Here is a 12124-nt window from a genome sequence, read left to right on the forward strand (position 1 = left end):
CCACGCATCCACACCTTAAGATATGGGGGGCAATCTTTCTCTTACACAGCCCCTTATCACTTAAACAAACTCCCTTTTAGTCTTTGCTCTTGCTCAAACTTCACTTCCTTTAAGAAGGGTTTTAGAATGTTTTATCCTTTTTTGAGCAGCGCCGAGATACTCCTCCGGGAGTGAGTCATGCGCAGCACCAAATGTCCAAATAATAAGAATGGAATGCTAGAAATGGCAGTTTTATTTACTGTAACATACCACAGCCAAAAGGCAAAGTGCACAGAAATTCAACTAATGTCAGTAATCAATATTGTTGGCCAGATATCCTCAATCAATGGAGTGAAATGCCTGCCCTTTCTTTTACATGCTCGGGAGATCATCAGAAAAAGATGGATCACATATTCGAACCTATTATAGAAGGCTTTGTTGTAGAATATTTAGAAACCTCAAATGTGACCTACAAATCTACACTTGCTATAGTCTTCTTTTCATTGCTTTGAAAGAGTTATCTATGTCACATACCTAATTGGCTCCCTCTTCAAGCAACCTCATGGTTTGCAGCTTCGATAAGATATAAATTATTTTTATATAATAAGAACAACGAGTTGAACCTGCTGTCATCACTTACCAAGCTGGTACTTCTCATCTTTTGTCCTCTCGAGTTCATTAGTCAGGCTTCTTAACTGGTCCTTGTGAGACGCAAGCTGTTAGACACAGAACCAAAGAATATTCAATATCACCTACTTCTCCATTTACAATGGCATCATATACACACAAAAGGCCCTCTGCTTGCAGTGGGACTTTGCATCTTTTAATTGGAGGAAGAATGGAATAATATCAACATGTCTTTATGGTAATTGGACATTATATCCATGACATACACTGGATGGGGGATTGAACTGAAGTATGTGTAGCTAATTACTTTATATATTTCACTACGATAAACTAGGATGTTTTGCCAATCCTCTGAAGAGTGTTTTTATTTAAGTATATATGGTATCTTTATATTTTATTAAAATGTATTGTCTGCAAAGCAATGTTCAAAAACCCCACTGTGCTAGGAACAGTTAAAGCATGTTTAAGACGCGTACAAGATTTTCCCTTAGCTTAAGAACATTAATATTTTCAAACAATTTTAAGGTATTAATAAGCAAAACAATCCGTTATACCTAACTGATCTGAGTAAATCTTGGACCGGTACCATGCACAGCTAATGACCTCATACATTACATCACTCATGAAATGTATAATCAATTATGGTGCAAGTTGTACTTAAGTCATTTATGTACATTTGGTGAATTTCATAGTTTTTTGGTTTTAAAACAGTAGTTTTTTAGTATTGGAATACATTTGCATAACTATACTGTTGGACTCGGCCTTTTTTGGCTAAAGTTCCCTAAACATTTTTTCCTCTCCCCTAGACCTTTTTTCTGATATGGTGTTGCCAACTTAGATGCTTTGGGCACTTTGCCACTGCCGATCAGTGTCAAAGTGCAAGTGCTCCCTATGTAAAGTGTAATGGTAATTGGTTGTCCATGATTGGTATGTTTGCCTTACTAGTAAAGTCCCTAGTAAAGTGCACTATGTGTGCCAGGGCTGGTTATGCAAATGCTACTAGTGGGCCTGCAGGACTAATTGTACCACCCACACAAGTAGCCCTAAAGAGAGAATTCAGGCCTGCCACTGGAGTGCCTGTGCGCAGTTTGTTAAACTGCCATGTTGTCCTGACAAGTTCACCCACTTGCCAGTCCTTACCCTTCCCTTTGTATGCACATCAGACACCTCTATGGTAGGTCCAGGGTACCCCCTGGGCAGGGTGCAGTGTATGTAAAAGGTAGATGTACTGAGGTGTGTACCATGTCCTGACAGTGAAATACTCCCCATTTCGTTTTTCACTGTTGAAAGGCCATCTTGCCCATAGGACAGAATGGGGAGGTTGGGTAATATGTTTCCAGCCTATCTTCCCATAGGCTTAAGATGGAGAGGTGAAGTTTAGTATGCATGAACTCACAATTTAATAACACATCTTTTTGTGAAAGTGGTTTTTGCATTGTGTGTTTAGAAACCACACTTTTAGAAGTGGCTGTTTTTTTGTGTTCTAACATTTCTGTGTGTCTCTGTCTAGTTGTGGATTGACTGTCTGGATTTGAACGTGATAGGCTCTGGGGTATGTCTTGACCCAGGGGACGAGGTGAGACAGCAACAGGCTGACCTGTAGCTGGAGTGTAACGGGGAAGGAATAGCCCCTGGAGTGAAGAGGCCTGGGCTTCCGCCATAAAACAATGGCTCTATCTCCTGCTGAGTGATTGAGGATCTAGACCCCACTATCAGAGGAATACGATTTCACTGGCAGGGAGACACCCAGAACTGGTTTGAACAGGGGTCAGTGCCCCCCTGAACACAAAGACTTCAAAGACATTTAGGGGTATAACTATGAGAGCTGAAACCCCTGGACTTTGGACTGCTCAAGACTGAAAAGGATTGAAACTACTTTGTGGTCAAGAGGAACCTCTGCCAAGGAAGAAACAGCTGAAGAGACTAAAGAAAAGGACTGACCCTTGCTGTGTGTTCTGGGGTTGGCCTGCAGTTTGCTGATTTAACCAATGAGAGGCTAAAGGGACCTTGCTGTGTCCCCCTGATTGAAAGGACTTTGCTGTGTGCTGTGTCCTCAAGTTACTTGTCCCCAAGAGCCCAAGGAGAGCGGTCTCCCTGTTGTGGAAACTCAGGAACATAAAAGTTTCCAGAGGTGTCTCAGCGATGCTGTGTGCGTGTGCTTTTTGCAACCTGAGACCTTTGTAAGAACTGCCCCATGATCGTGTGCACCTGGAGTCCAAGTGAGTCTCAGCAATGCTGTGTGTGTGCTTTTTGCAGCCTGAGACCTTCGTGAGGATTGCCCTGTGATCGTGTAGACCCGAAGCTCAAGTGAGTCTCAGCGACACTGTGTGCGTGTGCTTCGTGCAGCCTGAGACCTTCTTGAGGATTGCCCTGTGATCGTCTTCACCCAAAGCTCAAGTGAGTCTCAGCAACACTGTGTGCGTGTGCTTCGTGCAGCCTGAGACCTACGTGGGGATTGCCCTGTGATCGTGCACACCCGAAGCTCAAGTGAGTCTCAGCAACGCTGTGTGCATGTGCTTCGTGCAGCCTGAGACCTTCGTGAGGATTGCCCTGTGATTGTGGGCACCCGGAGCTTTAGTGAGTCTCAGCGACGCTGTGTGCATGTGCCCTGTTGCAGCCTGAGACCTCCGTCATTGCCATTGGCCCGGACCGGCATCCCCAGAGGAGCTGTGCCGGCAGTCCGAGCCTGTCTTTGCCAAGGAGGGACCTGTAACCATCCCTGTGTGTGTGGGGGGGGGCCGTGTTCCACGGCCCAAGATCAATTAAGTTGCATTCGAGGCCCAAGTCGCGAGGAGAGGACAGGAGCGTGAGATCGCACCCCCCATATAATGCTCAGCGAGCGTGCGTGTGTCACTCCTGGGGTGGGGGCATATTTTGGCAGTAGCTGACCGCGAGTCAGCAGGAGTGGCATAGAGACCATACCGAGCACCGTGATCGGTGCCGGAGTACTTTATTTTTGTATTAGGAACTGCCTGATTGTAGCATTACGCATTACATCATTTTGGTATTGCGAACTGCCTGATTGTTGCATTACGCATTGAATTATTTCTGCATAACGAACTACCTGATTGTTGCATTACACATTGCATTATTTCTGCATAATGAACTGCCTGATTGTTGCATTACACATTGCATTATTTTTGCATCATTTTTATTGACAAAGTGCCTGATTCGTGCATTATGAACTGCATAGCATTGCAGTAGGATTGCATTGGATCATGTAGAATTGCTCATTAATACCACAAGAACTTAGAAGGGCTTGCTAGCCTAATAACCAGCCAGGTGAAATATTAAAAATACGCATATGTTGGATTTTTATTGTGTGGTCTCATCGTATATCTTTTTATATAAACATATACTTGTTTTTTATTAAACTCGTGTGGAGTCCATTTGTGGTGTCATCATTGGGTTCCTGAGAGCGGGGTTGCAAAAACTTTACACATTTGCCTTGGAGATAATCCTGGCTGCTCATGCCAAGCTACCGAGGGGGTGAGCAGGGGCTATCTGAGTAGGTGTCCTTCCTTTCCCTGACTTAGAAGCAAGGGTCCCTATTTGGCCTAAGTGTGAGAAGTTGGCCTGGCATATGCTGTCCACTATTCTAGTGGGCTCCTTGCACCAGTCCAAATGACCCTTATTGATGGTAGGTTTAAAGACAACCTATATAGAAAGCTATCCTAGTGGTAGCTGGGGAGAGCACCCTTCAGGGTAAGTCTTGAAGGAATGTTAAGCAGCTTGTTTTACCAGTCTATAATCTCATGAATGACCAAATGAAAGGAGAAACACACCAGGTATAGATATAAAATATATGTATTTATTCTAAACACATCCCTCTAGTCTCTTTATGAGGCTAGAGGCAAAAGTACATTCAGTGAACTTATTTAGCCCACAGTAAATCAGCACAACATACGTTGAGCCCTAGGGGCGTACCAAACCATATATTAAGAAAGTGGTATAAGAACCACGAGTGACATAGATACAAGGCCTAGAGCCCTTAGAACAGCTGGGGCCACCAGGAACCACCCAATGTAGTGACACCGGGGACCCACTGGGACGCGTGCAGTGTCTAAACACAGCCGCAAATCACCATTAACTTCTATTGGGAAAGTCGCGATTGTAAAATTACAGATTAAGGACACTTAGAACTGGACTTCGAGCAAACCCCTTTAGAACTAGGAGGTTCTAAAGTCAACACCCACAGGAGCACCAGAGTACTCGAGTTACCTCACCCAGGGTAGCCGGGTGCATAGGTGTCTTTTCTTGTCGGGTTTCGTCGTCGATTTCAATGGCGAGCTGCTGAAAAATGCAGCTGGCTACCAAGTGGAATGTGTCCGGGTGGATCCAAGGGTGGATCGGAGATCTGAAGAACCTGAAAGCAGAAGGGACAGAGTCTGGGTCATTTGCCAGTGACCAGGAAGGCAATGAGAAGATGCTAACCGATGTTGGGTGATTTCAGGTGAAGCTTGACTCTTCAGCCACCAGGACCAGGAGGTATCAACGATGACCAGGAGCTGGATTCGAGCTGTCCCACGAAGGATGTCGAGTGCTGCGGTGTCGGTTTCCGGATTGGACCACACAAGCCTTGGTGGCAGCAACCCACGCAGAAAGTAGAGATTGGCTTCGGTGCAGACCAGCAAAGTCTGAGGGACTCACCCTTTGGAGGGGAGTCAGGGGACATTTGGAGCAACCAGGGAAACCCAAGGAAAAGAAGAGTTACCTTCGTGGGTACTCACCAGTCGACGGGCCAGGGATCACGAAGGGGCCTCGAGCAGAAATGCTAGAAGCGGGCTCATGGAACACTCGTGGAGTGTAGGCCTACAATCTTCGGTGCAGATGGTGCTCGGGGCTTGGACTACAAGTAGCCCAATGCACAACTTCGGGAAAGCTCGGGAAGTGGCTGCACTAGCAAATGTGCATGGTGTCCAGGAGCTCCGGTCCCACGTCTCTCATGAGAGCTGTGGGTCTCAGCTTTGCTGGGATCTCGTGTCGGCCTCTGAGAAGTCTGGAAGTTCGTGTCCTGAGTCACAAATACTTCGGGGTCCGGCGAGAGGCTCGGAAATGCAGACTGGCAAGATGCTTCTTTGGTGCCTGTTTGAACAGGGGAGTCACTCCTTGACCCCAAGGAATAATCTTCCGTCTTCTAGTCGATGTAGAATGTCGAAGTTCCAGAATATATGTTGCATAATTTCGTCCATGTGTAATCTGAAGTCCTAAGGTCTGGGGTCCCATACTTATACTAAGTTAGGGGGTTGGACACACTCTGGGGACCCACCTATGGGAGGATCCAGGGAGGGGGGTGGCTACACCCCTTTCCCTTTGTCCAGTTTCGCACCAGAGCAGGGCCTGAGTGCCCCTGCCACCAGTTTGAACTGGGATATGCACAGGGACACCAAGTGTGCCCCCGGCACTGTCTGAAGAGCATTCTATGAATGCACCCACCCAGCCTCACAACACTAAAGCCGGTCTGGGAGGTAGTTACACCTCCCTGTGACAGGAAACCTATTGTCCAGGCCTCCCCTGCCAGAGTTTCATCCAGCAGCAGGAGGCCAGACTCGTGTCTGTGGCTGCAGCATCCATTTTGTGATGCTGGGGCTCATTTAAACTATTACCGGTTAGGTAAGTGTGTACATGTCTTCTCCCTCTAGAAGGGCGGAATTCTACCCCCACCGCCAGGACTGGCGGGGTGGTAGGATTCCAAAGTGTTCGACACTAAACGCGACATGTTTCCATGCAGCCATTCCAAAGTTAGCATTTACTGCGAGGTTATAATGCACTTAAGAGTATATGGTCTGGCTGCATAACAGAACAGCTACAGAGAATAGATTCCGAAAGCTGCAGAGGGGTCCTGCTCATGCATGGGCACCGTTTCACACAAAACCAAGCACTCTGCAGTCAGGATTGGTACCATATACTAGGGACTTACAAGGGTAATCCAGTAACCAATCTGGAGTGTACCTAATGTACATGCAATCATTTTAGAGGCCTGAGTGATGAAGTGGAGGACGGGCGCAGATTTGTACAAGGACATATTTTTACAAGTACAGATGTAAATTCTTTGAACAATTGTGCATATGAGTTGCACTCAGCAAAGAGACAAACTTATCAAAGAATTCAGTCAGTCAAAATTAACTTTATTTGGTTTGTCACAACCATAAAGTATACATATACAAATTTCAATTTAGTAGAAAAAAGATAAAATTCATTTTCTTAAAATATATTTCTATTTTTTCGGTTCTTAAAAAGTAAAACATTATTTTACAGTCCCCACTTTTAAGTTAATTCGGTCTTTGAAAGCAAAGTCTCTACTTTCTTCATAAATTTCACCCGGCGGCATATTAAAATGTTCGAACCCGCTCTCATCCAGCTGGTAACAGCCTGCCTGCAGGTGCGGATGTGAAGTGCATTTAGAATTGATTTCAGCAAAGTTCTTCTCTCATCTTTTATTGACTCGCACATACACAATAGATGGCATAAGGTTTCCGTATGGTACCCGCATAGTCTACATCTTGACTTTTGTTGTGTGTTTTTCCAAGATGGAATCAAATCTTTAGAAGAATGGTCGCCCAGTCTAAAAGCCATAAATTTCATTTTTAAAGATAGCCGAAAGTGTGCCACGAGGTAAGGTTGCGGTTTTAATCGTTTATATGAATTTAATGCAGTCCATGCGTGGCGACGTTTGGCCAAAGTCTTTTTGTCTTCTATCAGAGATAGAGCTTTTGCGTTTAATTTGCAAATCTTTTTAAAGAACGTTTCTTCCAGTTGGCTGTTCCAGATTTCCTCTATTTTAAGAGTTTCTAAGGTTGTGCGCAGATCATCACCCCAAGAGTTTGGTTCTTGTTGATCATATTGTTTCTTGATTTCTAGCCAACATAGGTTGTTTAGTGATCCTGGTTCTGCTGATCTAAGCTTCCAGCACTATTTAGCTAAGACTGCTTTCCTTTGATATGTTTGATTTTGCAGGCCAAATTCCAATCTTATTTGTGCTGGAGCTGATCCTTTGTAAAGATTAAACACTGGTTTATATATTAAAATGTCAATTTCTTTCCCGTGCCATATTTCCAGCCCATAGGAGAGAGATGGTAATACTTGGGCTGCCATAACTTTTAGAAGATGGTCATATGATGGGCATTGAAGTTTCTTTTTAAGTGTTCTGTAGGCGAAACTCAGTGACTGGGCTTTAGCAATGATGTTTCTTTTTTGATGTAATATGGACATGTTTTTACTTAGTGTGACCCCTAAATATTTATATGATGTTGTTTCCTCAATATGTTTGTCCTTTGTATACCATTTGAATGATCGTCTACTTGAGCCCGCCAATCTCACCACTTTCGTTTTTTTGATGTTTAGTTCCAGACCTTCGCAGTCAAAGTACTCCGTTAATTTGGTTATTACTCTTTGGAGGCCTATCGGTGTTTGACTTAAAACCACAATGTTGTCTGCATATTGTAAGAACTGGATGCATTCGTTAACCAATTTTGGTGGGTGTCCGTTCACATTCTGCAGATGACTTTCTAAATCTGCCAAGTATATGTTAAAAAGGCTTGGAGAGAGCACACAGCCCTGTTTGAGACCATTTCTTATTTTTAGTTCTGCGGATATTCGTCTCCCATCGCCAAGCTTTACTTTTGCCAACGTTCCGCTATATAAAGCTATTATAATGTCAATTAAAGTCAGCGGGAGACCCCATGTTTCAAGTTTTTTCCACAGGCGGTCTCTTGGAACTCGGTCAAAAGCGGATTTCAAATCTATATAGCAGGCTAGTAGTCCGGTCTTCTTTTTTCCTGCTCCTTCGATTAGCAGTGCCAGTGCTGAAAGATTAGTTGTACAACCTGTGCCTTCCATAAAGCCCGTTTGGAATTTTGGTACTATTTTGTTTTTATTTATCCATTGTCGGAGGTGAATCAATATACAAGATGCGAAGAGCTTTGCCTCTACGTCAATTAGGGCTATCAATCTGTAATTCCCGGGTTCCATTCTACACCCGTTTTTGTATATTGGGTGGAAGATGTTACCCTGCCAGGACTGCGGTATCTTTTTTTCCATATATAGATGATTGAATAACGGTGTGAGGTAGTTTGCCCAAAAATCGGGATCGTATTTGAATAGCGCGTTTGGAAGCCCATTGGGGCCTGCTGCTCCTTCAGCTTTCAGTTTTTTTATCAAGGCGGTTGTTTGTTTAACTGTTGTCAGCAGAGTTAGATCTTCTAGATCTGTGCTTTCATGCTGATCATCTTTTCCGTGTCTGGTTGCTACTTCTCTCTGAAACATTCCTTTTTTAAAGTCTTTATTTATTTCTTTGTGGGGTTGATTCCTGTTATACAGGCTTTCAATATAATGAACCCATGTTGTTTCGCTAATTCCAATGTTGTGCTGTCCACCCGTTCCTTTTGATAGTTTATTAATTATACTCCAGAATTCACTACTATTTGGTAGTTTGCTCGTCCGTAGCAAATCTTCCCAAATTGTCTCCACGTGTGATCTTTTCGCTTTTCTGCATTCCTCTTTATATTCTTTTCTCATTTTCAGTATTTCATTATTGTTTGCTTCTTTTCCCAACCTCTTTTCTGCAGCCTTAATTCTTAGTTTTTTTGCAATTTCACTTTTTTTTATCTCTTAATTTAGTGGTGTACCATGGATCTTTGTTTGCATCTTGTCCATATTTTACTAGTGTTTTTACCGAAAGATTTTCTAGCACAAGTTTATGTAAGTTCTCCCATTTTCTTTCGAGCGATTGGTTTCCAAGGGCCTCCATGGTTTTTACTTGTTCGAGCACCATTTCCATTATCTCGTTTTTTATGGGACCCCTCCATTTGAGTTTCTTTAGGTTGTATATTTCCGGAATAAAGGCTAAAGATTCTATCTTCGTTTTTTCTTCGATGTTTATGCTCAGTGTGGTCTCTTGTGGAAAGTGATTACTCTCCGGTCGGGTTATTATTTCAAAATGATCGACCATCTTTATTAGCTCTTTACTAATTAGTGTGAAGTCTAGTATGGAATATTTCTTCCCACTCGAGAAGGTGGTTCTTGCAGGTCGATCTACCTTCATATTTCCATTTAAGATCGTTAATCCTAGTGATTCCAGCTCGTTCCATATTTTTTTAATATTGTTTTGGTCCTGCATGGCTCTTGTTAGATTACTATTAAAATCACCGGAGATAAACATCCCATGGAATTGGTGCATTTTTTGTAAGGTTTTTATCAAATTTAGTAGTGTTAGTAGTTTTTTCACTTTTGTAGCCTTGTCTGGGTGGATGTATATATCTATAATCAGTAACTTCCATCCTAAACTGTCTTTGCATGCTTTATTTTCTAATTTGATAACTTGTATCCAGTTCACCCCTGGAACGAGCGATTCTGTTTTCCAGTTTAGGTTGTTTGTTATGAAAGTAGATAATCCTCCCCTTGGATGTCCGTACTTTGCAATTTTCTCCACCATTACATGATGTTCCTCATATCCCATGATTTGTCTCGGGATTTCGTTCCATGTTTCCTGAAGAAGTATTATTTCGAATTTGCTCAGGAAGTCTATTGTCTCTTGATCTTGAATCATTTCTTTAAAACTATGAACATTCCACGAGCACATTTTTTATTGTCCTCTCTGGTTTCTGGTCTAACTTGATCTTATCAAAGACTTAACCCCAGTATGTATACACACGAGAACTACAAATCCCACGATGCCTGGTACTATACTGCAGGCACTGCAGATTCTAAGCAGGCAATTGAAACCACCTGAGGAAGACAATTAGTTGAAACGCGTAATGGTTACAAATAGGACTGCTTTTAACAAAGAGACAGAAACAATAAAAAGCTTTGGCAAAGTACATCCCTGGGAGTGCGGTGTAATCTCCTTTGTGTTATCAGATGTTTTGGGAGCATATGGTCTGACCCCCTCACACCGCACCAGCAGTCCAGCAGTGGAGCGTGCAGCCGAAGACAACAGTTGGGCAAATGTCTTTTCTGTCTACCGGTTTCTTGCATATATGTCGAGATACAGACAGAAATAGACTGTCAGTTGTTGTCTACTACTTAGCACCTAAGGTTCTTGTGTGTTCGAGTTGCATTTTGTTGCTTTTTTATGATTTTCTAAAGCACATGCAACAGTAGATAATAAGTATAGGAGTTGTTGGATGAAATTTAACTTCACATTTTACAATCATTGAGATGATTTCCTTATATGCTGCTAGTTTTATTTGTGCGTATTTTAATAATTTTACATGTCATGTTTTTAAACTTTTAATTATTGAATGATTTTACAGTATTGTTATTGTGTTTACTTTTATGGCAATTGCCGAAATAAAGTTTTTAAAATGTATTTATTTATTTAATGCATTTTTATAAAGTGCAGACTTTACCCGAAGGTGTCAGAGCACTGTACAATAGAACCAGTTACGTTACATGAGAGAACTGTTACAAAAATGGAACAAACAAAAATAGCAGGCCATAGAATCAAAACAACGCAGGCAAAAGGAACACCATATTAAACACAGAATGTACAAACAGAAATATAAATATATATGACAAATTTACAATGACTAAAAAACTTCCTGGCGAAAAAAAAAACAGGTCATAAAATCAAAACAATGCAGGCAAAAGGAACACAATATCAAACACAACAAGCGCAGAATGTACAAACAAAAATATAAATATATAAGACACATTTACAATGACTAAAGAACTTCCTGACGGGGTCTGAGAAGGAGGGAATTAGTTCTGAAAGTGTCTTTGGAACAGAAGAGATTTGAGGTCCGCTTTGAAGATCTGGATGGAGGTGATGGCCCGGAGCAAAGGAGGAAGCGAGTTCCAGATTCTCACCGCATTACCTGAGAACGATTGTGCCATTAATTTTTCCTTTTTGAAGGAGGGGGGCTCAAGCAGGAACTTTTCCGCATTTCGAGAAGGTCTTGAGCCTCCAGACAATTTCAGTTTATTCACCAGATAGCGAGGGGAGGAAGAGTGCCAAGCTTTGTGGGTGATGCATGCCGTTTTGTAAATAGCTCTAGCCTCGATGGGAAGCCATCGGAGAGAAGACAGGATAGGAGTGATGTGGTCACTTCGTTTGGACCCTGAAATGAAGCGGGCTGCTGAATGGAGGACAGATTCGAGGGGGAGAGGTGAGATTTGGGAAGGTCCATGAGAAGAGAATAACAATAATCTAGTCTAGAGAGAACTAGTGATTGGAACCAGGTTTTTAGGTCATTCTCCGGGAAGAACCGACAAATCCCCCATAGAAGGCGCAGCTGAAAACGTGCGTTCTTGGCAATGGAGATGATGTGTGAGATTAAGTTGAGTCTTTTATCAAGACCTAAGGATTTAGCGCAGTCAACAATGACTGGTTTACTGTTGAGTAAATCCAACGGATCCATCCAGGATTGAACAGGAGGCGGGAGAGAGAGCTAGATAAGAGGAGCAGTTCCGTTTTGGAGGGATTGAGAATGAGTTGGTGAACTAACATCCAGTTGTGAATAGAGTTGAGAGTAGAGTTGAGTAGTGAGATATCATGAGAGGAAGACACCTTGAGGTA

At 42.7% G+C, this 12124-nt stretch overlaps 1 protein-coding gene across 1 annotated transcript in view; it reads right to left on the minus strand.

Annotated features, from left to right (window-relative positions):
* The window catches only part of LOC147673861 (uncharacterized), a 1240526-nt gene that overhangs the window by 305378 nt on the left and 923024 nt on the right, over positions 1-12124 (minus strand). Inside the window, exon 11 of the mRNA XM_086947748.1 lies at positions 620-695. Within this exon, the coding sequence (XP_086803874.1) occupies positions 620-695 (76 nt within the window). The remainder of the gene's footprint in view (positions 1-619; positions 696-12124) is intronic.

This window comes from Lissotriton vulgaris, chromosome 12 (assembly GCF_964263255.1).
Source record: "Lissotriton vulgaris chromosome 12, aLisVul1.2, whole genome shotgun sequence".
In the NCBI taxonomy this organism is placed as follows: domain Eukaryota; kingdom Metazoa; phylum Chordata; class Amphibia; order Caudata; family Salamandridae; genus Lissotriton; species Lissotriton vulgaris.